Source organism: Mauremys reevesii, linkage group 1 (genome assembly GCF_016161935.1).
Source record: "Mauremys reevesii isolate NIE-2019 linkage group 1, ASM1616193v1, whole genome shotgun sequence".
Taxonomy (NCBI): Eukaryota; Metazoa; Chordata; order Testudines; family Geoemydidae; genus Mauremys; species Mauremys reevesii.
Window position 1 is genome coordinate 270,921,761 of NC_052623.1, and position 26,155 is coordinate 270,947,915.

The following is a 26,155-nucleotide window of genomic DNA, read 5'->3' on the forward strand; positions in this document are numbered from 1 at the left end:
TCTGGTCACCCTAGATTGCCTTGTACGTGTGTGCTAGGGTGACTCGACAAGAAGTGTGAAAAATCAAGAGGGGAGGGTAATAGGGTCCTACACAGTGCTTAATTTGTGCTGAGGCAGCCACGGCACCTCTCAGCTTTGCAGTTCAGAGCCCCAGCACGTCTGGGTTTGCCCAGTCAGTTATTAAAGTAAAAAAATTGTTTGAGCCCCAGCACCTCTTTCATTACAAATTAAGCACTGATCCTATATAGGGCAAAGACCCTAAAATCGGGCTGGTCCTTTTAAAATCGAGACACCTGCTCTGTGTGTGTGTGTGTGTGCGTGAGACACCAAATTGTTGACCAGGTTCAGCGGCCTGTGTTGTCACCAGGTTGAAGTCCAGAAGGCGACTGGAGTCACGTTGTGCTCCGAACGGCGTGACTGTAGCTGTGCAGTGAACCGGGCCCAGGCAGCACCGGTCGCTGCCCCTGCTGCTCCGCCGCGGCCCGAGCGCCCCGCACCGGCCCGGCTCAGGAAGTGACATCGCCGAGCGGTGCATGCTGGATCGTGCTTCGCGCAGCCGGCCCGCACCGCCCGCTCCCGGGCAGCAGAAGAGCGGCGGCGGCGGCATGACAGCCCGGTGCCAGTGAGCGGCGGCCCCGCAGGCTGGAGCCTCCCCGGCGGCGGCAGGTGAGGGCGCGGCCGGGGGCCGGCGCTGCTCGGCAGGTGCGATCGCGGCGCAGCCCGGTCCCGGGGGAGCGCGGGCTGAGCGCTGCCCGCACGTGCCGGGCGCGGGGCCAGCTGCTGCCCGCCGCGGGCTGCTCAGCCCCGGCCGGTGGGGAGAGACCGGCTCGCCCAGCGGCCAGGCCGGCAGGGTGCAGTGGCACCAGCCCCCGGCGCCGGGGAGGCTCGTGGCTCTCTCGTGGGCAGGGGGAGACCGGAACGTGGCTTTCTGCTGTAGCCCGCCCGCCTGGCGCTGAGCTGCCCTGGGGCCCTGCGCCAGCCCCGCAGCGCTGCTCTTACTGCCGGCTCCTGCTTAACAAGCCGCCTGCGGTGGAAGGAGCAGGAGCCTGTGCCTGACTTTCCGGGGGCACCACCGTAAGTTCCCGTGATGACTTGTTCTTCATGGCTAGGCACAGAGGGGGTTAACGGAGAGGAGGGGGTGGATCGCTGGAGAACGATGGTAGCCTAATTTCAGGCTGGCCACAAGCCATACCCACCCTCCTAGACTAGGCAATGCAGAGGACCTGTGGTGTGCAGGGGGCTATTTCAAGATCAAGCTAATAAAATGCAAGCAAATCACTGGGCTGGATGGGCTTCTCCATGTCGCTTAGAGCATCTTTCGTTGAAGTGTCTCAGAGTGCTTCATAGACCAGCCTCACAACACCCTGTGAGACAGCTGTGTTGTTATGCCCATTTTACAGATGGGTAAACTGCAGCACGGCTAAGTTGAGTGGTCATGCAGGCCATGAGTCATAGGCAGAGCTAGGCATAGATCTAGTGCTTAATTTTGTAATGAAAGAGGTTTCGGGCTCAAACAGGTGCCAGGGCTCAAATTTTTTTGTTTTTACTTTCATAACTGATGGGGCAAGCCCAGAGGTGCTGGGCCTATGAGCTGCCAAGCCTAGAAGCACCAGTGCTCAGCCATGATGCAAATTAAGCACTGCATAGATCCCCGTTGTCTTTCAGTTCCTTGCTCACACTACTAGCAATACTTAGTTGAGGAGTCTGGCCGGTACCTGGTACAGTTTTGTTCCTGCCCAAGAGGGTAACTTTCTGATTGGATGTTAGTCTGAGATGTCGTGTGCAAAAAATGGTGTCCTCTTTATAACTATGGAAGGAATTGTGATATTAGATCAGCCCAATGACCTTGCTGATCTATTATTCTGTGTCTCTGATAGCAGCCAAATCTAGATGTTTCAGAGGAAGGCTTAAACTCCCCATAATGCCTCTGACTTTGCATTATTATACCACAAAGGAGGAAGCTTCTTTCTGACCTTATACACCTCCCTCTGAAGGTCTGCTTCTCAGCATCTCTCTGGAGCAGAGTAGTGCAAGAAAAAGACATGAGGGACTGAAGGCCACCAGACCTTCTTCCCCCCTGTTCATGGCACCTATGGCCTCTGGTATAGGATACGCCTGCTAGACTCCAACAGATGATCTCAGCTGAATGCCTCATAGAAAGGTGGAATTCACATGGGTTGTTTGTGATGCTTTAATTAATGTCTGTAAATCACTTTGATCTTTCCTGCAGTTACTCTTCGATATATCTCAATAGATAATCCCTCTGACATGCTTAGGAGAGGTAATTTTCTTTTCCCTTTTTCCATTGTTGGAAGCATGTCACTTTTATAAAAGGCTCTCTTGCTGTCAAACACTGAAATTTTCTGTACTTGGATCTCTCCTTCATACCCACCCACACATGGCACCTATCCTCATATCATCTATGTGCTCGACAACAATTACAGGGAGTATGTGCATTCCATAGAGGGACTCTCTCCTCTGTCACATCATGGTCTCATTCTCCCCCCCACACCTCCCCATGCTCCCATTCTGGTAATTAAAAAGCAGTCCTTAAAAAGGACAGATAGCTTTCAAGATTTTTCACAGCCTACATTGTGACAGAATTATGTCCTACTTGTGTGATGCTTGCTGTTCTGTAATTGATGTGTGGATGACAATCAGATGGCTGGGTTTTTCAGAAAGCTGCTGGGGAAATGAGAGCTAATCCAATTTCCACACCATTACCACCCTGTGTGATAAAGACTGGCTCCCGCAGTGCTTAAAGGGAAGCTCCATGGTACAACCGTACCACACATGAGCCTTTTAAGGTGCTGCTGATTTCCCTCAAGTGAACACAAGCCACTAAAATTAAATATGCTGGGGCCGGATCCATAGCTGGCATAAATCATGGGGGCTCCATCGACTTAAGTGGCATCACTCCTATTGAACACCATGTGATGATCTGCCCCAGAATATTTAATCTATCTAATCTGCATTTTAAGGGACCACTGAGGTCATTGTATTTAATTATTCCATACCTGTGTTACTAATATCTCACGCTGTTCAGATGTAAAGAAGTGAGAATATCTTGTATTGTTTCCACCACTGATGCTGTTTGTTTTTTACATTTCGTTCAGCTCGGACAAGGCACCTAATCGATCCATTTCACTAAAGAGGTTTGTGGTTAAAGCAGAGGGCTAGCAAGAGAATTGACGATCCCATTCACTTCTTTGCCACAGACTCTCTGTAGACCTGGGACGAGTGATTTAATTTCTCTGCCCAGTGCCTTGTGTGTGTGTGTATATTTTAAATTCAAGTGGGGATAATGATACATCTCTAACTCCTGGAGTTGTTGTGAGAATAAATCCCTAACCGCTCGTTAGGAGCACAGATACCAAGGAGACACGAATCCTGGAAGATAGAGGTAGATTGCAGATTTTCTTCTCGTGCACTAGCCAGATGCTGTGGATTTTGAGTTACTGCAGGAGAATATTTAAAGCTTACTGCCCCCTTCTAATTGAATTGAAAATGGTAACCATTCTCACAGCCAGGCTATTCATACTGGCTGTTTAAACACAATCTACATTGGGAGATTCAAGCAACCAATTCAGACAAATGGATTTTCTGCTGAACCAACCAGCTGGACAGAGCTGGCAGAGAATATTAGTGGCAACTGCTTCCCATCTGGAACATCATAGGCCTTTGCTTCCCAACGTTCTCTCTGCCTGAGGTTGTGGCAACAACTCTGCCTGAGCAAAGATTGTTTCAGTGGGAGGTGGGGAATGTATATTTCAAATTTCTCCCTCTCATATGATCCCTAAGATGATGAAGGCTGAGGCAAGGATTCCAACTTCCAAGGGGAATTTTTTCCTAGAGAAAACACAGAAGAGCATCACCTGAAAATTTCCACCCCAAGCCCTGTAAACCAGTGGCCTGAACCTGGTAGTCTGGCGTGGTGGGACTCTGACTCCTATGGGAGAGAGGTTTACCTGATGATTCATGTTCTGGGATTTGCAGCTACCAGTGCAGATCCCCTGTTTCAGTTGGACAAATTACCTATTCGGAAAGAATTGACTTGCAGTGTTTGTTACATTGCAATAAAAAGTTTAGTCCTGTCAACTATCAGCCTTTGTCCCTGGAGGGAGCGGCCCAGAGGGGGGTGGTTTGGTTGGCTCTGCTGCTCTCCATAATGTTCTTTTCCCTTGGAGAAGCAGAATAGACTCTTGAGAGAGCTCTCAATCCCAGCACCTGAATAACCAGGGGCTGTTTTTCTTTGTAGACCTTATTTATCCTGATATGTGCCAAGAAATCTGTGCCCGGAGAGAAGGCACATGTTGACTTATATGTGGACCTCTCTGACCCTCCTTGATGTGTCTCTCATCCCCCACCTGAGGGATTACTGTAAATCTAGCACTCCAGGCAGGACCACTTCTACCTGATCTGACGACATTCTCTTTTCTTGCTCAGGGACTGGATCCCCCAGGCAGAGCGAGTTCTGTTATGCAGACCCTACAGTGCCTGTCTTTACTTACCACATACGCTAGTGCCGTGGTTCTTAACTGGGGGGCCACAGGCTGTTTTCAGGGGGGCTGCAGGGGCCACGGCTGAAGTCTGGAGCCTTGGTGCCCCCGGGGGGGCTAAAGCTGGGAGCCACGGGGAGGAAGCCTGGAGCCATGAGCCCGAGTCCCCCACGAGACTGAAGCCGGGAGCTGCAGGAGCTTAAACCGAGCCCTGGTGCCCCCCGTGGGGCTAAAACCACAAGCGCTGGTGCCCCCTGCAGGGCTGAAGCCAGGAGCCGTGGCACTCCCTGTAGGGCTGAAGCCGGAAGACCAGGGGCAGATTTGGGGGGGAGGGGCCTTGGAGGGCGTTGTCCCCCCCTTCAAACTGCAGTGACTTATCCAGAGTGGGGCAATCCAGAGGGCAGCTCCCCCCCTCCCCCCCACACATACACATACACACTTCTTTCTCTCCCTCAGTACCCCTAGACCCTGCCTCCTAGCCAGGTTGGAGGCTGGAGCTGGGTTCTGCTGCTGCTGGTCACCAGAGTTGTGGCTGCTTCTCAGCTCCCAGCCCCCTTTGACTTCTCGGGCAGCTGGTAAGACCTGCCCAGGCGAGGGTCCTGGCTCCAGGGCCAGCAGAGCCCTCATGAGCAGCGACTGCAACAAGGTGTGCCCGCCCAGCACACAGCTCCTCTCCCTGCACCCTGAGCTACATGCCTCACTGCACACGGCTCCTAGCCACCCCCTGCCTGCACACAGCTCCTAGCTACCCTGCTCTCTGAGCTACCCCCTGCCTGCACACAGCTCCAGCTACTCCTCTCCCTGCACTACATGCCTCACTGCACACGGCTCCTAGCCACCCCCTGCCTGCACACGGCTCCTAGCCACCCCCTGCCTGCACACGGCTCCTAGCTACCCTGCTCTCTGAGCTACCCCCTGCCTGTACACAGCAATTAGGTACCCCTCTCTGTGTACCCTGAGTTATACGCCTCACTGCACACAGCTCCTAGCTACCCCCTGAACAACCCCCTGCCTGCACACAGCTCCTAGCTACTCCTCTCCATGCACCTTGTGCTACATGCCTCAGTGCACACAGCGCCTAGGCCCTAGCTACTCCTTTCCCTGCCCCCTGAGCAGTTTTCAAACTTTTTGAGCTGAGTCTCCCCCCCTTTGAATTATAATTGTTGGTTGTATCTCCCTACCCCCTGAACCCTGCTCAGGCGATTAAGTGAGGGGAGATCCTAACAGGTTGGCATGGAATAGATAATACCCCAAAGGAGCTAATGCCGAGGCAGGAACGGGAGTGACACCCTGCAGTGAAATATAGAACTGTTTGGGTTGGAAGCTCTTAGGAGAGTGGCTTTAGGCAGTAGCATAGAACACAGTTGCTAAAGGCAAGTTTGAAGAGTAGGTTAAATGGCGTTCAGACTTCATTGAGAATAACCGGATTTGGTGAACGGGGTCAGAGCCCTGTCCCATATAGTCTGATATCCCTGTTTCTTGTGCTGGGCAGTTCCTGATGGATCTTGGCCACCATCCTGCTTCTGCCAGTGACTATTGGATGAAACGTAAGAGGAAGTGGCAGCCCTGCCTCCCCCTACTAATGCACCTGTTGTGCAGTGGGGAGAAGACAGAGAAATCGATATAAGACTGTTGAGAAAGGAGCCTCTTCAACGAGAACCCATATCATCTGTCCTGGGGATGCTGTTTGGCTCCGGATGTCAGAGGTTGTGTGGCACGTGGCGCTGGGATGTGTGGGGAGGTTTGTACATCTTATCCAGCTCATGAAGTCTTTGTTGTTGTTTTGTTCTGATCCAGGACTTCAGACATGGATCTGTTCCGGGTCTGCACCTTTCTCTTCACGCTGACGTTGTCCAGGAGCAGCTCTTCAGACACGGAGAAACAGAGCATAGACTCTGGGTTGGAAATCTGTATCCTTCTCTCCAGGCTGCACTTGGGCTGTGAGTGAGGGCGGGCTGGGGGAGAACTGCAAGAGCAGTTGACAGGTATTAGAAGGATTAAGCACCGAAGAGGGAAAAGAGTTATTGAGGGGGCCTCAGGGTTAGAATTATGGATAATGATGTAAAAGCGAACTAAGGAAAATGCAGACTGAATATTGGGACCTATTTCCTCACTGTGAGATGTAACACACTGGGGACCAGTCCCCAGGGGCAGTGGTTGGAACCATATTAACTGAGTCAGGTGGAGCTGGGCTGAGACGAGGAATTGCAAAGACCAAGCCTGTGTTAGCCAGGTGATAGGAGATGAACTAGATGACCCTGACTCTGATTTCTCTGATTATGGGATAGCATCAGAACTGCTGAGCTGCCACGTCTTCGCTCTTCTGTAGGGAGGATTTATCTAGGCCAGGGGTAGGCAACCTATGGCATGTGTGCCAAAGGCGGCACATGAGCTGATTTTCAGTGGCACTCACACTGCTTGGGTCCTGGCCACCAGTCCAGGGGACTCTCATTTAAAATGAAATTAAAATGCAAGCTTCTTAAACATTTTAAAAACCTTATTTACTTTACATACAACAATAGTTTAGTTATATATTATAGACTTATAGAAAGAGACCTTCCAAAAACATTAAAATGTATTACTGGCACGCGGAACCTTGAATTAGAGTGAATAAATGAAAACTCGGCACACCACTTCCGAAAGGTTGCCGACCCCTGATCTAGGCTCAGTAGTTTGCTTATATAAGACCCATTTCGCGTCATTCTTTTATCCTTGGTTAGCACAGAGGCAGACTCTCAGCTTGGTGCAGAGTAGGTACAGACTGTATTCTAGACAAGAGTTTGCGCCGCAGTGTGGTGACCTGTCCTGTGCTCCCAGGGAGAAAAGCACAGTGACCCCGTAATACACTTTCTCTCCCCGCTTCCAAATACTTTCAGTGAGATTCTTGCAGGAATTGTCAGGGTTTGTCCTGTCTTAATCCATATGAATTCTCCAAAAATAATCCAAAATCTTCCACAGGCCTGGGATCAAAGCCAAAAGGTCCTATTCCTTCCAGGTCTTAGAGATCAGCCGGGCAATTCTCTTACCAATCAGCACACACCACCCAGTCGCTATTGATTACTTCTTCAGCAGGTAAACGGACTGAACTTTTCAGCCAGATCATGCACTGGTGTAGCTTGGTGCTGCTCCATTGACTTCCCTGGAGCTATGCTAGCATACACCAGCTGAGGACCTGGACCATACTTCTCTCTTCACTGGAGTGTGACAATCTGGAGTGCCGTCCTTTAAGTGAACCCTCAAGGAACCAGTCAAAATAATTGCCTAGTTGAAGTGACTTTTAGTTTAAAACTTTAACCAAGTTACACTACGAATGCATGGGGCTATCTCACCGTGATTGCCTGACACTGTTGCTATTGGTGAGGGGCTGCTTTGTACATTGGTTCACTCGGCCTGGTCTATATCTCTTCTGTGTTTATCATTCTTACTGGCCATTGGCAACTGACATGGATCCTTCCTGTCTGTGCCAGCCTCCCCTGGTGAAGGGTTAATCAGATTGGCGTTACAGGATGCTCAAAGCCCCTGGTGTATTGCAGGAGAGGTTGGGAATTGACGTGAGTTCAGAGTGGCTGTTCCCAGACTGCCAGTCATATCAGTAGGTTGTAAATGTTAAGCTTTATATAAGTGGTTATTTATTAAATGCCCCAAGGGGGTTGTTGGCAGATGTCTGTGTTGCAGGGTTGGTAAAAGCCTGCTCCTGTTTCCCATCTCTGAACTGCTGGAGCGGATAGGCTCAGTCACTTACACCCTGTCCTCAGACACCATGGAGGCTCCATAAATGATTGGTTGTACTGGCCTGGGTGGTCTCCCTTCTGGAGTGCTGCATGGGTGAGTGCATCTCAGCTGGAAATCATTGAGTTTGGAGTTGTGGGAGGGAAAAACTGTTACAAGCCCATAAAATGAGATCGTGGGGCTGAGCCCAGCTCTGGGAAAGAGGGAAGTGGCCTGTCTGTGGGAAACTATGGGCGGCGTTCCTAACGGTGTATCTACACTGCCTTTGGGAGTGAGCCTCCCATCCCAGGTCCACAAATGTGTGCTGGCAGGGCTCATGCTAGTGCACTAAAAATAGCTGTGTAGATGCTGCAGTGATGTTGCAGCTCGGGCTCTCGAGCATAGGAAGGTGGGGAGGTGCTGCACAGCTGTTTTGAGCACAATAACGCAAGCCTCGCCAACACAACTGTGTGCACCCGGGCTGGGAGGCTCGATCCCAGATGCAAGGTAGACGTAACCTCAGAGGCCTCAGTGTTGGACGCTGCGGTGCTGTCAGGAGGCAGGGCCTGGTCCAGCATTGACGTCTGGGCAGTGGGCACGATCCTTGACAGAGCTGCAGATAAGAAGCTGTTTGAGGTGAAGCGCAAGGACCAGATGAACGCGCTGAAGAACCTGATTGAGCTCAATGACGTGAACCAACAATATAAAATCATCGACATCATGCTCAAGGGACTCTTCAAAGTGAGCGTCACCCACTAACTGCCGCCCCCAGCCCTCCTCCGGGGCTTTGGGTGCCGCTGGGTGCTCTTTGGGAGGGCTCAGTACAACTTACCTTTATCCCATGTTCCTACGGGCGTGTCCCAGCCCAGAGCACCACAATGGGAACGTGACAACGGGAGTGGGGGGAGGAGGGGAGAAGAAGGAGGTTGATAAGAATGAGCAGTGGGGTTCGGAACTGGACCCAAGGTCACTATGGGCATGAGAGGGCGGGGCTATGTTTTAAAACAGGGTGGGAAAGTCGGGACAGACTGCACCATCAAGCTGCCGCAGCAACAAAAAGGAGGAGGGGGAGTGAGAGGAGCCTGGAGCTGGCAGGACACCTGGGACAGGCAGGAGGAACATCAGATCTGGGAGGCAGATGGATTCACTGAGTTCACTTTCTGACTGTTCAGGTGCTGGAGGACTCCCGGGCGGTCCTTATAGCCGCAGATGTGCCTCCAGATGGGCCCTTCCCTCAGGATGAGAAGCTAAAGGATGGTAGGACTTCCTCTCCTTTGAATCCCAGTTTCCGCTTCCAGTGCTCTTTCATACTTCTCTCTCCCTCTCAGTTGCCTTTTCAAATGGGCTCAGTGCAGGGGTAACGGGGGAAATTCGATGGCCTGTGTTGTCCAGGAAGTCTGACTAGATGATCTAATGGTCCCTGCTGGCCTTAAAAATCTATGAAACCATTACTGCCTCTCTGGTCAGTCCAAGCTGGGAACCCTTTCTCATCCACTTGGCTCTTTGTCCTGCTTCCTGCGTCATTGTTGCCAGCATCTAGAAGATCCTGGGATGGGAGTGGAGCCAGGGGACTCTGCCAGTGATCTGTGAAGCAGAACAGAATCTGTCTGTTTCTTCTGCATGGCTGATGAAAATAGTGTGCTGAACAAGGAGGACACTGGAGACCAAAACAATTGATTGGGCCACCTCATCTGGTATCCTGTCTTCAACAGTATTCAATGCTGAATGCTTCAGAGGGAGGTGTAAAACCTCCCATAATGCATCTCTTTGTGCAATGCTATACAGAATGTGGAGGAAGAAATTTCTTCCTGACCCCAGCTAATGAGTAGTTTATGACCTGAAGCATGAGGATTGAGAGCCCTTACATTGTAGAGGAACACAAGAACCTCTGTCAGTTACCCTCTCTTTAAGCAGTTGCTGGCCAGTAATGGTTTCAGAAGAGAAAATCACTTCAAGGATGGAGGCTGGGGAGAGTTGTATTTTACTCTGTCCACAGCCTGTGGGCCAGTATCTATGATGGCTGGAGGATTGATTTATGAGGGAAACAAAGACCATCAGGCAACTCCCACCCAGAGAGATGCACAGATTGGTATCTGAGGGATGAATTCAGCCCTGTGGGATGACTGAATTGTCTTTAAGAATTTGGCTAAATGATGGCGGGCGGGGGGGTGAGGAGAGGCTATGCAAACCTTCTAAAGTACCTGTAGGCTGTAAATGGCAAGCAGAGAGGGAAGGTGAACCAAGGGGGTTTGTAACTCTGACTTAAAAGCAAGAAATTGACCAAGGGAAAAGTTGGGCTGAGTATAAAAAAACACGTCCTAACACCTAGGTCTATAATACAGGAGAGCAGTCTCCCAAGGGGAACGAGTGCTGGAGGGCCACATCACTTGAGTTATTTAAAGTTAGACTAGACGAGGCCCCTGGAGTTGGTAGCACAAGGAATAATCCTGCATTAGCCAGGTCTGAGGAGGGCGGAGAAGATGCTGCCTGTTAGGGCTCTTCCATCCCTCATCTCTGTCAGTAGGAAAGTGCAGTCTTCTGCCGTGTTTATTAGCGCCTTGCTGAACCAGACCCAGCCAGGGGTGCCTACTCGTTGGGACGTCTGCTGACTGGAGCAGACGTAGACAATTAGAAGTCTCCAGTCACCTAGGGCTTGCTGTGTTTGAGGACACATCCTGCATGTCACCACTTAAACTGGGATTGTCATGGAGTCCTTTTGGCAGCTTGAGAGGCGGGCTTTCCCCCTGGCCTGGCCATGCAAGTAGGGGCCACACCGAGAGTTCCTTGGCTGGAAGGCGATCTCTGCTGGCTTACGTGCAGAAGGAAGTGGACATGTGCATGTGCAACAAGACACTCTGCTGACTGTCCCTGTGACTCTGCCCCCTAGCCTATTCCCATGTGGTGGAGAACACGGCTTTCTTTGGAGACGTGGTTCTGCGCTTCCCCAAAATCGTCCACCATTACTTTGACCGCAACTCCAACTGGAACAACCTGGTCCGCTGGGGCATCAGCTTCTGCAACCAGACGGGCGTGTTCGATCAGGGACCTCACTCCCAAGTGCTTGGACTGGTAAGGCTCTGCGCTTATCATCCTGACTCCCAGCATGGCCGGCCCCCTGGAGGCAGGGGACAGGCCGAAGGGTGGGGTGGGGGAGGGATGACTGCGGTTATTGGACTGGAGAAATGGGGAGAGAAGGGAACTGAGAGAAGAGAGTCGAGAGGGGGAGAGATGGGGTTGGAGGAGAGAGAGGAATAAGAGAGGTGGGGCAGGGCATGGAGCAGTAGGGTGAGAGATGCTGCTCTCCAGCACTGACTTTCTTTTGATCCACAGATGGCTCAGGAGCTGGGAATTAGTGAGAAATCTCCAGATTACCGGAATCCCTTTAAAACTGACCATTCTGAGGTAAGATGGCAAAACCACGAGTCAATCCCTGTGCATGTTTCCTCCTCCACCTTTATCCCCTGCTGTCAGGGTTCCCTCCCCACTCTGAAGTACAGATGTGGGGACCCCATGAAAGACACCCTAAGTTTATATTCCACCAGTTTTGATTAAAAACTTCCCCAAGGCACAAATTCCTTTCCTTGTCCTTGGATGGTATTGCTGCCACCACCAAGTGATTTAAACAACCATTCAGGGAGGGGCCACTTGGAGCGCTATATAAATATCCCCCCAAGCCCCTTCACCCCCTTTCCTGGGGAGGCTTGAGAATAATATACCAACCAATACGTTAACAAAGTGAGCACAGACCAAACCCCTGGTTTTTAGGACACTGAAAATCAATCAGGCTCTTAAAAGAAGAATTTTATTTAAAAAAAAAAAAAGTAAAAGAATCACACCTGCAAGATCAGGATGGAAGATAACTTTACAGGGTAAATAAGATTTAAAACACAGAGGATTCCCCTCTGACTCTGCTTCCCAGTTACAAAACAGGAATAAAATTACCTCTTAGCATAGGGAAAATTCACGAGCTAAAACAAAAGATAATCTAACACATTTCCTTGCTATTACTCACAATTTCAGTTTTTTTAAATGTGTCAGTTCAGGATCTTTTTAGGAGCTGGGTTACCAGCTTGGTCTCTCTCTTTGTCCCAAGAGCAAACAAAACAAAACAGAAGAGCAGAAACAGCCCCCCCCCCCCATTTGAAAGTATCTTCTTTTCCCATTGGTCCTTCTGGTCAGGTGCCAACTAGGTTAACTGAACTGATTAACCCCTTACAGGTAAGTGATTCTGTACCTCTGGCTAGGAGGGATTTGACGTTACTGCATACATAAAGGTTGTTACCCTGCCCTTTATATTTGACACCTGCACTAAAGGCAGCTGGTTTGGGAATGGAAAGGCCAAACTTTTGGGGCTGTCGATGCCTGAGGTGGAGGTGGAGGTGGGGGTGGATTCCAAGTTCATGCCAAGCCATTCGTGTTGTCCATGATGGTGGCACCATTTGGTGAGCAGTCTGGTCATGCCTTTCCCTTCCTCTTCCCCCCGACCCTGGAGCAGTGTCGGCGACCCCTCCCTAGAGGGTCTCAATGCTCCAGCTCCAGAGAGAGAATTCCTTTTGCTGCTCAATGCGTGAGATGCATTGCAGTGTGGGAAAGGCAGGTCCATGCACTCTGCCGTTTATCTCTCCCTTTGCCCTCAAAGGGCCCGAGTCGAGGCCTGTCTGTCCTGTTGGACACAGCTCTTCCTGGAGCCTGGTGCTGTGTCCAGATTGACTGCTGAGTCCTGGTCTTTCAACTCAGTCCCCCCGTGGGAAAGCTCTCCATAGCTATTGGCACACAGCGGGTCTGGCAGAGAATGCTCACGTGGCAGCAAGGCAAGGAGCCATCTCTGCTACCAACAGGCCCTGCTGCCCTCGCAAACCCACCTCTCTCCCTTCTGATAGTCTACATTTGGCCGCAGCATGGCCTCAGAGTTGGGGGCCCCTTCTGCAGTCTGCATGGCTAGGAGAGTCGGGACTCTGAGCTTATGGGACTGCTGTGGGCAAGTCACTTAATCTCTCTATTCCTGAATGTCCCCATCGATAAGATGGGGGCAGTTGTACCTGCCTCATAGAAGTAATTGGGCCTGATTTGCCTCTTGCTTAGCGTCTGATCTAAAGCCCACGGGAGTCATCAGAAGTCTGTTCATGGGCTTTGGATCACCTGCTTTCTCCACTGACGTCAGTAAGGCTACAGCTGGCAGAAGGGAGTGGAGACTCCCCCCTTTATGGATTAAGAGACTTAATTAATTAACATTGTCAGGCTTCCCGAGACTGCTAAGGCACTGGGATTGCTTTTCCTGTCTGCACCTGTGCGGCCTGTGGAGCTGAACTCCTCCTTGCGCTCTCAGTTTTTCCCCAGTGCAGACACGTTCCAGAAGGCCCTGCGAGAGGAGGAGAAACGGAGAAAGAAAGAAGAGAAACGGAAGGAAATCCGCAAGGGGCCCCGAATCTCACGCTCGCAGTCAGAGTTATAGCGCTGGCACTTGCCTCGTCACTGAGACCCCTGCTGTTGGGAGATGCTGCGCCTGGAAGCAGAGTGTCCTACTCCCTCAGCAGCCTCAGGAGAAGGCTGGGCGGGTCACCTTTAATTTGTTTAATGGTTTTTGTTTTCCTTTTTTCTGTGGTGTATCGGACAAGGACTGGATTGAATCCTGAGAAGGGACTGGACGCAGCTCCTGGATACAACCCCCCCATGGGGAAGCTCTCCATAGTCATTGGCATATGGAGGGTCCGGCAGAGAACATCCATTGGGTGCATGCACTGTAGGGCTTTGCTGATACTAACAATGAGACTGCATGGAGGGATTAGAATGGTACCCGCCCCCCTGGAACCACAGTGCAGGATACACGGCATAGTTATACTGGGCAGGTCTATGTTGCAAGCTGCATAGTTACACCGGTCAGAGGGAAAGCATGGTAGGGTGTGTGGTTAGACCAGATACTCACAGGCCTTGGGAACCTTCAGTTCCTGGAGAAATGCAATGTATCATGTATTGAACACGCTCCCTTCCCCCTGGAAATGGGGGGTAGGCGGTGTAACTCAGTGGCTCCAACGGGGATGGCGCTTTTGTATGGTTCAATTAGCCAGCTAGTCCCTCCCCTGCCACTTATACCAAATCCTGCATTATCGGAACCTCCATCCACCAATCAGATCTCTCCTTTCTAATGGCTGTTTTATTAAAAAAACATGATTTTAAATCTAAACAGACCATTGGCTGATTTGGATTGGAGAGAGCCAACAGGGGTGAACCCCCACCCATGTAGTGGGAGGCAGCCCGCTTTCCCAGGGCTGCAGGGGGAAGGTTGTGTGTGTTTGGGGGTTTTTTGAGGGCGGGGTGAAGGAGAGGGGGACTGCTGTGCTTGCAAGGACAGACTGAGCGGGCTCCAGAGAGTGTAACGTCACCGTAAGACCTCCCAGCAAAGGATCTGGAGTAAAGACTCAGCCTGAACACCCCCCCACCCCCACCACCACAAAAAAGGTTCCTTATGCTGGTGGCTTGCATGAACTGAGCTTGTGGTTTCTGGTCTCAGCTCAGTTCCTGGCAAACAGGTGCCCACAGGACAATCACCATGGCCACTGGCACTACGTGGGAGCCTTGACAAAAAGACCAAGGATTGAATAAGCTATGGAGGCAGAACTCCTCTTCTTCACCTTCCCCCTAGAGAATCCCACTTGCTCCAGATTTGAGGCACGTTGTTGGGGGGATGTGAAGCCTGTGCTGTGACTACCTTTACTGTAGTTGTTTTGTGGCTAAAGAGGGGACTCAAACTCTGTGGGTCCCAGTTTGGCACTTTCAGTCTCACTAAATTCACCTAGTGCTTTGGGTTGTGGATTTTTTTAATTACCTTTATTTTGCTGTGTTAAAATGAAAAGATACCCACCTACTAGATCACCGTGGCAGGATGACCTGCCACTACATAAACAGTGGGAAGAAAGAGTTGATCATGTGTTCTGTCAAAAATGGATTCTTTCCATTGGACCAAGCAACCGACTGTAGATTTAATCGTCCAATCAGAGTTATTGTGAGTGCACTGTTACTGACCTGCTGCCTTACTGTCTCAGAGCAACAAGCTTTCTCTTTTGCATGTGCAACTATTCCATACAGACATGTTCTTGTAAGTGTACTAGAAATATGCTGGTTTCTGACTAATGTTCATTTTAACTCTCATCAGTAAGGTAAAGGTTAGCGATCCAGCCTTGGGCTCAGTGCAGCTAACGCTGTAGTCCAGCTCCGGAGCTGGTTGCCAGTAAATGAATTTGATGGATCTCATCCAAGTCCCCAGTGGATGTTTGCACGTGAGCCAAATTGCGTGGAGGCTTTGTATCAAGTGGTACTCAGTGCACAGGGGCTCACAACTGGAACAGCTGGGGATGCTGCAAGTCGGGATTGATGGCCGTTGGCAGAGCTGTGCATGAGTAGGTTGTGCAGCATTCGCCTGGCTCCAGCTGGCGCTATCAGCCCCTCGCTGTCTTGAGCACGAGAACTCAAATTTACTCTCTCAAGATTTGTTTTTGATGTATTTTCAGTCGCTGATTGAATCGCACATCCCTAGCTTGTTCTTGCTGGGGGATTATCCTTCTGTGGGGAATAAGGGACTCTGTCAGGGGACGCTGTAGTCTGACTTGCTGCCTTCAGGCTATTTTACATGGCCAGAGATGGGAAATGTCGTTTATTTTTAAATGAAGAGCCAGTTACATTTGTTTTGTTCCTTGGACATGCATTGAAAGGGGAAGCCATTTTTTTTCTTGAATAAATCAGAATTTTTAAAATGAAACCATTGTATCTTGTTAGTGTTTCAGTGGGATCTCTTTTGAATTGGGGCATGCCTGGGGGTGTCTCTGGGGTACAGGGGCTGTTGAGAACCTCCTACATTTTAGAGGCTGGATTGGTGCTGAGATACAATCGGAAGAGTTCCCTTGATTCTGTCTGGTTACCTGCTAAATTAGTTACTGTAGCACTTTAAAGACTAATCTTCCTCTAAAATGTACTGTCTATATTCCAAAAATCCTGTCCCACAACCACCTCCTTCAGATTGACACAAATAACCCTGGAATGTCTCATTTAACATATGCATTACTATAGTTTCGAGCTTTTTAATGGTACTCTCTTCCCACACTCCTCCAACCTTCCTTGGCATCTAGGGCTAGATTTTCAAAGGTATTTAGGGGCCTAGTGGGATTTTCAAAATGCCCAAGCAGGCTAGTCACCTAACTCTCATTGATTTCAAAGGGAGTTTAGGGGCCTAACCTGCTTAGGTGCTTTTGAAAATCCCATTAGTGCCTACCACCTGCATCTTTAAGCACTAAATACATTCTAATATCTGGCCCCTTGTGGCTGCCGTGCTAGGTCAGACTAGTGGTCCATCCCCTACGGCTATCCCATCTCCTGTTACGCACCCTCAGACCTCTCGTGGGGAAGACATACAACCCACAGGGCCTGCACTTATCCCTGCTCCTTGCTGGCTTCTCATGCAGTTGGGGAGAGATTTGTTGCTTGCATCTCTCCTTGTTCTCTTCTCCCTCGTATGTATACCTTTGCTCCCTCTCCCAAAGAAAGGATGGGGCTCCAGGAACCAATGTTCAGGTATTATTTTGTACTGCAGTCGTAGACCAGGACCCCATTGAGCTAGGCATTGTACAAACAGAAGAAAAAAGATGGTCCCTACCCCAAAGATGCTTAGATTGTAAGCCAAGACAAGAGATGATGGGTAAAGAGAGAGGGAGGGGAATACCAGGAGACAATAGTGATCACGACGGGAGGGGTTCTCAGCTCACCAGCAGCCTGTTGGCAAGTTTTTTGTAGGCATCACAGCAAAAGAGTTTCCAAGAGGGAGCTGGAGGTGGACAGTGAGGTGACCTTGCAGATGTTTATGGGGCTCTGGTCCCAAGTGTGAGGGGCAGCACAGGCGACAGCGAGGATGTGAACGTTTGAAAATGAAACAAGTGGACAATGAAGGCTGGAAGAATGGAAGCAGGAGCAGACATCTCAGTAGGGAGTGAGAGGCGATAGCAAGGGTGGGGATAGGCTATAAAGGTATCATGATGGTGCCCAGCTGCTGTAGCACCTTGGGTTATGATTGCCTCAGAGCCCACAAGTGAAATAAGACTATGCTGGATCACTATTAGCCTGATTTGTCAGAGGTGCTGAATACCCACAACTGGCACTGATTCAATGTAATCTACCGGAGCTCAGCACCTCTGAAATCCAGGTCCTCTATGGTTGGGACCAGGCAAACAAAGCAGCTGTTGGAAGTGGTGCTCTCCTCCCCGCGCTTGGTACTGATCTTGTGTCCCAGCATGGTGCTTTGGTTGTGCTGCTGGAGGCACCACCTTTTGAATGGATAACGAAACGGAGACCTGAGTGCGGGGTCACTGAAGATCTGATAATACTCTTGCAAAAGCAGGGATACAAATCCCTGGTCAAATTTCAATTTGGGCTAATTTATGTTTGCTTCTCAAGCCGCTCCTGGCATCTGAGTGGGATACAGGTGGCCAGATCCTTCAGAGCCTGGGTGCGAGGGGGATGGAAGAAGACTCTCCCATGTGAGGTGGGCCACTGCTTGCAGTCCCCTCCAGAGTCTGTACTGCAGCAAAGATGCAGGATTTGATACAACAGACAGCTTCATGTGTGCCAGCCCTCTGAATGACAGCTCTTCCCACAGCCAAGGATATGGTCAGCTAGTTCTATTGCTTGCTTCTTCTACTATCATAGGTGGAGATGGAAGGGGGCAGGAAGGCCTGACAGAGTATTTGCTTACCAAGAAGGTATGTAGGCTACAAAGCAATGAGCAGGACCAACAGTCAGCAGTGATGGCACAGCCCCCCATTCTTGAATCTCAGCTGGCTAGTTGTGATCCTGTCAGCTATCCCACAGTTCCCGCAGTCTCCGCTGCCCATTGGAATTCTGGGTTAAGCTCCCAATGCCTGATACGGGCAAAAACATTGTCGCGGGTGGTTTTGGGTACATGCCACCAGTCGCCCCTCCCTCCATGAAAGCAACGGCAGACAATTGTTTTGCGCCTTTTTTCCTGGGTTACCCATGCAGACGCCATACCATGGCAAGCATGGAGCCCGCTCAGCTCACCATCACCGCTGCTGTTGTGGGCAAGTCTACTGTGGGGGCTGCTGTAATCCAACAAGCCAATGCTATCATTGACATTCTGTTATCAAGGGTAGTGACTCTGGGAAATGTGCGGGCCTTTTTAGATTTTAGGTGCATCATATTCCTGTCCTTTGTCGCTGGTGAAGAAGTCTTGCAGCCATACATTCCAGTCCGGTCGGCGCTGTAACACCCCATAGCACTTCTGTGGTTGACGCATGTAACAGCTCCAAGGTTCTTTCTCTTTTGCCTTGGCCGAGGTACCTTGCCCTACCCAGACCTCCAAGCATTCGACACAGAAGCACCTACAGCAGCTGGCATTGCTACACAACAGCAGCTCCTTGCCTTTGCAGCAGATGGTGCAGTAGGACTGCTAACTATCGTCATCCACCACTTCCACTGCAACTCTCCTCTCCTGCTTCCCAGCGACAAGGTCGGGGGATCCGAATTGGTCCTCCTGAGTGCTGCTGGCAGCAGATGGTGCAGTAGGACTGGTAACCGTCCTCGTCGGACATGTAGCTTGGCTGGGGGTTCTGGGAACACCGTCCCTGCCCAGCTCCTAGCAACCACCAGAGCATGGTGTACGGCTCCATTACTTCCCCTGCAACTGCTCTCCTGCTCCCCAGCGATGAGCTCAGGGGATCCATTCATGAAGCTGGACAATAGTAAGGAGCAGTTCAACTATAGGCTGAGCAAGCGCAGAATGGTAGTAGAATGTGCCTTTGGACATTTAAAAGCGCTGGCGCTGTTGGTCAGACCTCAGCACAACCAACATTCCCATTGTTACTGCTGCTTGCTGTGTGCTCCATAATATCTGTGTGAGTAAGGGGGAGATGTTTATGGCGGGGTGGGAGGTTGAGGCAAATGGCCTGGCATCCGATTTTGAGCAGCCAGACACCAGGGTGATTAGAAGAGCGCACATCAGAGAGGCTTTGAAAACCAGTTTCATGACTGGCCAGGCTTCGGAGTGACAGTTGTGCATGTTTATACAATGGATGCAGCGGGGGTCTGTGCTCTTATTGGCTTTCCTGCAGCTCCAACAGATGCTTCATCATGTCCGTTTGCTCCCCCATTAGCCTCAGCATCGCATCCTGCCTCCGCTCTTTGCACTCACTCAATTCTTTCCTGGTCTTTGCCACTAAATACCTCCATGCATTAAGCTATTCCCTATCAGTGCGGGAGGACTGCATGAGCTGGGAAATCATGTCATCGCAAGTGTGTTTTTTTTGCCTTCTAATTTGTGATAACCTCAGGGACGGAGATGATAGAGGGAGCATAGAAACATTCTACGCTCTACGATTCTCGGGAGCCTGCATGGTCACCTGTGCTGCTGAGTTCGTCACACTGACCAAACAGGAAATTAAATTCAAAAGTTCCCGGGGCTTTTCCTGTTTACCTGGCTAGTGCATCGGAGTTCAAAGTGCTGTCCAGAATGGTCACAGTGGAGCACTCCGGGATAACTCCCGGAGGCCAATACCATCGATTTGCATCCGCACTACCCCAAATTCAACCCAGCAAAGTCAATTTTAGCGCTACTCTCCTTGCCGGAAGTCGATTTTAAGAGCCCTTTGGGTCGACGGAATGGGGTTGGTTGTGTGGATGCATTCATTATAAAATCGACCTAACACGGCTACATTCTACCTAACCCCATAGTGTAGACCCAGGCGTCTGTATCTGACTTTCCACCAACATGCGTTTGCTCAGAGGATGCCATGAGCAGCATTCCACAAATCATTGCACCTATTCCCTCAGTGGAATCCAATCTCTTATCGGTTGGTAACTGATTACAAGATAGGAAACAAAGGGTAGGTATAAATGGTCAGTTTTCAGAATGGAGAGAGGTAAATAGTGGTGTCCCCCAGGGATCTGTACTGGGACCAGTCCTATTCAACATTCATAAATGATCTGGAAAAAGGGGTAAACAATGAGGTGGCAAAATTTGTAGATGATACAAAATTACTCAAGTCCCAGGCAGATTGTGAAGAGCTACAAAAGGATCTCACAAAACTGGGTGACTGGGCAATAAAATGGCAGCTGAAATTCAGTTTGATAAATGCAAAGTAATGCACATAATCCCAACTATACATATCAAATGATGAGGCCTAAATTAGTGGTTTCCACTCAAAAAAGAGATCTTGGAGTCATTGTGAATAGTTCTCTGAAAACATCCACTCAATGTGCAGCATCAGTCAAAAAAGCGAACAGAATGTTGGGAATCACTAAGGGATAGATAAAACAGAAAATATATTGCCTCTGTATAAATCCATGGTACTGCCACATCTTGAGCACTGTGTGCAGATGTGATCCCCCCCATCTAAAAAAAGATATATTGGAATTGGAAAAGGTTCAGAAAAGGGCAACAAAAATGATTAGGGGTATGGAGCGTCTGCCATATGAGGAGAGATTAATAAGTCTGGGACTTTTCAGCTTGGAAAAGAGACGACTAAGTGGGGATATGATAGAGGTCTATAAAATCATGACTGGTGTGAAAAAAGTAAAAAAGGAAGTGTTATTTACTCCTCATAACACAAGAACTAGGGGTCACCAAATGAAATTGATAGGCAGCAAGTTTAAAACAAACAAAAGGAAGTATTTTTTCACACAACACACAGTCAACCTGTGGAACTCTTTGCCAGAGGATGTTGTGAAGGCCAAGACCATAACAGAGTTTAAAAAAGAACTAGATAAATTAATGGATAGATCCATCAATGGCTATTAGCCAGGATGGGCAGGAATGGTGTCCCTAGCCTCTGTTTGCCAGAAGCTGGGACTGGGCGACAGGGAATGGATCACTTGATGATTACCTGTTCATTCCCTCTGGGGCACCTGGCATTGGCCACTGTTGGAAGACAGGATACTGGGCTAGATGGACCTTTGGTCTGACCCAGTATGGCCGTTCTTATGTTCTTTTTGCCTCCTGGGACATGATGCAGAGGAGTTGGGAAGACAGATGGGAAGGAGCAGTTGCAAATGACTGAATACAGGATCACTCTTTGAAAAACATTCAGCCCCTCTGTCTTAGAGGGTCTCATTTTTGCATAGCTACTCATGTTACAGAGTGGTTGCTCCACTCTGCAAGGGAAGGGGTTTGCCTGATAAGATTTCTGTCTCCTTGCTCTGGTCAAACATGGTCCATCTGCACTGCTGAGAATCCATGGGTAGGAATTCATTTTGGAAATGTCTCCATTCACATGTCTTGTGCTAACAGCTCGTCTTGCAGGATTAAATTTCAGCTGCGTCATATACAGGGAAAGGGGTGGCTGTGCCACCTGGTGGTGTGATCACCTCACATCTTATATTAAGCAGAGTTGGGTCTGGTTTGGAAAGTAGTTGGATGGGAGACCTCCCAGGAAAATCCAGGGTGCTGCAGAAAGTATTATTTGTAACTGATGGTGGTCATCTTTTAGGGTCTACACTAAACCAGTGCCCTAGAATAGTGCTAGAAGAGCAGTGTTGTGGTTGTCTTTCAGATGGCACACAAACAGAGAGGCTCTAAATTCTAATGATCATCAGAACTCTAAACACAGCCCATGGCACTTTCCATAAAAGTAGGGGTGTCAGCCAGAACATTGGGGCTGCATATTAATTGAGAAGTTACATTCTGCGGATCAAAGCTCCTCCTGAAATTTCAATTGGATGCTATTGTCTTCACTCCTTGTCCTGAACTGTTGTGTAAAGCTGCTGTTAAATGCCTGCTCTATTTCACTTCTAATTATTGTTACTATTTTTTCATATAGTGCTATAAGCTTATGCAGCACTTTACTTCTAGATCTATGTTTTCTACCCCACAGAACTGACTCTCAAACTATGACCAACACAAGGCACAGGCATCGATTCAGGACGGGAAGGATGTGGGGATTATTAATGAGGAAAAGAGGGAGGAGAGATGGCTGGATAAAGATTTGGAGGAGGATACCTGACAGATGCCGACAGGGAGATAGTAGGAAAGAAAGATATAGAGCTGGGGGAGGGGGAAATGCAGAAAAAAGGAACAGTAAAGAAAGAGGACTGGGAAGAGTTTAGATGGTGGGTGGGTGGGGAGTTGCTATGGGAAAGTGAGAGCAGAGGTGTAGGTGGAGAATTACATAAGGCCTTGCATATTAACAAGAGCTTGAATTGGATGTGTTGAGGCAGAAAGCCACAAGCATATGAAGGCATCACTATGGAGCAGAAGGAGACAGATGACATTACTAGTGGTATTTTGGACAGGTTGAAGAGGAGAAGGTTACAACAATAAGAGCAAGAACTGACCATGGTTTTAATGGTGGGAACAGGAAGGAAAGGGTGGATTCAGGTGATAAGAGGATAAAGAAACAGGACTTAGCGAGAGCCTAAGCGGTGGGTGTGTTCCTGGGAACATGAGGGAAAAGGCAGGTTAGAAAAGATCAGAGGCAGTGAACTGAATGTGGTTAGACTCCACAGAAAAAGGGGTCTTAGCGAAGCTGATCCAGCATGAGAGCGCTGAATTAGATAGAAGAGGAGCTGTGACAGAAGGGAACAAGGGATGACTGGAGAGCCAGGAGAATGGAGTGATTCAGAATACAAAGGCTGCAGTGAGCCTGGAAAGAGGTTTTTAACTATATAGAGACTGTGTGTATTTCAGGACCTATGGGAGGCTCATGTGGAATGCACCATGACCAGGTGAGGCAAAGGCAGCTGCATGAAGCTGGCTTAACCTTAACCAGCTAGAGGGCTTAATGTTCTTCTTATTTTACTCTAGTGAAACCCCAATGTACTATTGCCAGCCTCAGGCATTCAAAGATCGTGAGTCAGGTCCCAAAAAATCATGGAGATTATTTTTTTTAATTCTCATGATTTTAAAGCCAATAATTAAATTTGACTGCTGGTTTCAGAGCCTTTAGGAGCACTCAGGCACAGGTGCCAGCTTCCTCATTTCCCTCAGGAGGGAAAGATCCACCCCTGCCTGCCCCACCTCCTCCCACCCCCGCTCCACCTCCTCCCCTCTAGCGTATCCTGCACACCGCTGTTCGGGAGGTGCGGGGTGGGAGGAGGAGCTGATTGGCAGGGCCGCCAGTGGGTGCTGAACCCCCACTATTTTTTCCCCAGGGGTTCTCTAATCTCAGAGTACTCATGGAGTCAACACCTATGCACTCAGGTCACATTTGCAATATTTTCTCTGCTACCAGGAGGGCTAGAAATTTACCCTTTTTATATGAAAGCCGAGAGTCTCACATAATCACTTGCCTCCAGGATCTGGGGCAGTAAGTAAAACACCAAATATTAGGAGACTCATGATAAAAATCGAGAAAATTGGCAACAACAAGACCTCTGACTTCACTAGAATTACTCTTCATTTCGGGTAGTTTTCACTGCCACATTAACTTGGGTGATTGGCACCTGAATTAGCCTAGCCCAGGCATGAGCAGCCATGCTGAAAAACCATATCCAAGCTACTGTGTCCTTACTGGTGCTGCACAGTGGTAGCTCTTGCCATGAGAGCAAGCTACTGGGCCACAATTACCCTGTTGTCATCAGGGCCAGCTTTAGGCCAATTCCCCCGAATTGGGCCCCGTGCCTAAGAGGGCCTCGTGCCTTAGGCGCCTTTTAAATTTTTTATTTTTTACTCACCTGGCAGCAGGCCAGGTCTTCGGCATCAGAGGGTCCCTCAGTGCCGTGGAAGACCCGGAGTGAGTGAGGCACCCCCCACCGCTGAAGTGCTGCCAAAGACCCAGACTGCTGCTGGGTATTCGAATCGGGCCCCGCAGTTCCTAAAGCTGGTCCTGATTTATACTGGAGGCCTGACTTGAGATTTTTTAATGCTTCAGATTAGCAATACATCCGTGCCTCTTGCCTGCCTCGCCATTCCCCCATCTATCCCTTCACCTTCCCTGTCCCTTGCCATCACCACACCTGCTGTTCACCCCCCTCTTGCCATCACACCTGCTGTTTTTCCCCCCCCTCTTGCCATCAGCAGATGTGCTGCCCGCTCCCTCCCCATTATCACACCCGTGGCCAACCGGCTCATCTCCCCCTGTCACCACACCCGCAGCCCACCCCTCCCCGCAGCCATGGGCGCCGACTTATATGGGCTCCTGGGGCTTTAGCCCCAGGAATATTTACAGTCAGGGGCTCTGCTCCACCAATAGTTGGAGCTAGGTTTCGCCCCTTTTAAATCCCAGCCGCCGCCGGGAGTCAGAGGGCTCTGGGCTGCCTGCAAGTGCGGGGAGCCCAGAGCCTTTTAAATCCCAGCCACGGCCGGGAGTCAGAGGCTCTGGGCTGCCTGCAAGCGCGGGGAGCCCAGAGCCCTTTAAATCCCAGCCGCGGCCGGGAGTCAGAGGGCTCTGCACTGCCTGCAAGCGCAGGGAGCCCAGTGCCCTTTGAATCCCAGCCGCGGCCGGGAATCAGAGGCTCTGGGCTGCCTGCAAGCGCAGGGAGCCCAGAGCCTTTTAAATCTCAGCCGCGGCCGGGAGTCAGAGGGTTCTGCACTGCCTGCAAGCTCAGGGAGCCCAGTGCCCTTTGAATCCCAGCCGGGGAGGCGGCTGGAATTTAAAGGGCTCAGGGCTCCCCGCAGCTGCCAGCAGCCCAGAGCCCTTTGAATCCCAGCCCCTGGCCGCTGATTGCCCCCTCCCCAGACCCTTGCCCCAACTGCCCCCCAGGACGCCCACCCCCTATCTAAGCACCACCGGTCCTTGTCCCCTGATTACCCCTTCCTGAGACCCCAGCCCCTATCTAAGCCTCCCTTCTCCTTGTCCCCAACTGCCCCCTCCTAAGACCCCACCCAACTTCCCCCCAGAACCCCTCTACCTGTCCCCTGATAAACCTCCTGGACTCCCATGCCTATCCAATTGCTGCCTGCCCCCTGACTGCCCCTCCGAACCTCTGCCCCATCCAACCCCCCCTGCTCCTTGTCCCTTGACTGCCCCCCGGAACCCCCTACCCCTTCTCCAACCCCCAAACTGCTTACTGTGCCACTCAGACTAGCGTGTCTGGCTCCGTGCAGCTCCAGACAGTTGCTGCCATGCTCCCCCATGGAGCCCACAGCCCTCTCCCACCCCCAGCACCTGCCTTCCAGATTTGAACACCTCAAAATTCAGGAGTGCTCAAGCTCGGTTTGGGCAGCTTTTACTTCATTTCTCCCAAATCAGTTTCCCCTGCAAGGTGCCAACTGAAGGTGTTTCCTCCTAATGCCTGGAAAAGAGACAAAGGCCGGAGGAGGGAGTGTCAGTGCCTGTGCGGACTTCTGAGAAGTGCACGGTGTGGAAGGGGATGCTGTGATGCTTTGGAACAACTCCATACAAAGCCAGTCAGGACTCTGGGGGAGCCTCCTCTCTCGGAGCATACTGTCTCCAGGGCAAGAAGCTTACACCTTCCTGGGTCTGACCTCGGAGCATTCAGCATGCCCTTCCACACCATGCACTTTCCACAGCGAGTCTGCCCAGGCGGGTCCTGGGGCAACCAGAGGGCCCTGCACCCCAACTCCGCAGTCAGATGTGACTCTCAGCCAGACAGTAAAACAGAAGGTTTATTAGATGACGGGAACACAGTTTAAACAGAGCTTGTTGGTACAGAAAACAGAACCCCTCTGTCAGGTCCATCTTGGTGGGTGGGGAGCCCAGAACCAAGTTCTGGGTCTCTCCCCATTTCCCCAGCCAGCTCCAAACTGACACCCCCTCCTTTGGCCTCTGTATCTCTTCTGGACAAGGAGGCCACCTGATCTCTTTGTCCCCAACACCTTCAGTTGGCATCTTGCAGGGGAAACTGAGGCACCCACACAGTATTCAGAGAAAATATTAAGGACATTCCCACTTCATCACAACAGGTGCAACAAAATATAATACTGTATATTGAAGTAGGCAAGTGCTGCTTCTGACTTTCCACTTTTAATTGACCCTTGTAATCTTGTGGCACTG

At 50.3% G+C, this 26,155-nt stretch overlaps 1 protein-coding gene across 3 annotated transcripts; it reads left to right on the forward strand.

Annotated features, from left to right (window-relative positions):
• Positions 1 to 433: 433 nt before the first annotated feature.
• On the forward strand, positions 434 to 15,960 carry CCDC134 (coiled-coil domain containing 134). 3 transcript variants are annotated; one of them, XM_039506960.1, is made up of 7 exons: positions 434 to 666; positions 6,297 to 6,409; positions 8,827 to 8,948; positions 9,380 to 9,464; positions 11,095 to 11,276; positions 11,538 to 11,609; positions 13,534 to 15,960. In XM_039506960.1, the coding sequence occupies exons 2-7, from the start codon at positions 6,307 to 6,309 to the stop codon at positions 13,657 to 13,659; spliced, it is 690 nt and encodes a 229-aa protein (XP_039362894.1). In that variant the 5' UTR covers positions 434 to 666; positions 6,297 to 6,306; the 3' UTR covers positions 13,660 to 15,960. The 3 variants fall into 3 exon arrangements, with proteins under 3 accessions (XP_039362894.1, XP_039362910.1, XP_039362903.1); XM_039506976.1 differs by lacking the exon at positions 434 to 666 and adding an exon at positions 916 to 1,074; XM_039506969.1 differs by lacking the exon at positions 434 to 666 and adding an exon at positions 3,135 to 3,155.
• Positions 15,961 to 26,155: the final 10,195 nt, after the last annotated feature.

Excerpts from the sequence above, each read along its gene's own strand:
- CCDC134 (XM_039506960.1), top strand. The coding sequence starts at position 6,307 with ATGGATCTGTTCCGGGTCTGCACCTTTCTCTTCACGCTGACGTTGTCC. Across the intron at positions 8,949-9,379 it reads TGCTCAAGGGACTCTTCAAA|GTGCTGGAGGACTCCCGGGC; the intron begins GTGAGCGTCACC and ends CTGACTGTTCAG. Across the intron at positions 11,610-13,533 it reads TTAAAACTGACCATTCTGAG|TTTTTCCCCAGTGCAGACAC; the intron begins GTAAGATGGCAA and ends TTGCGCTCTCAG.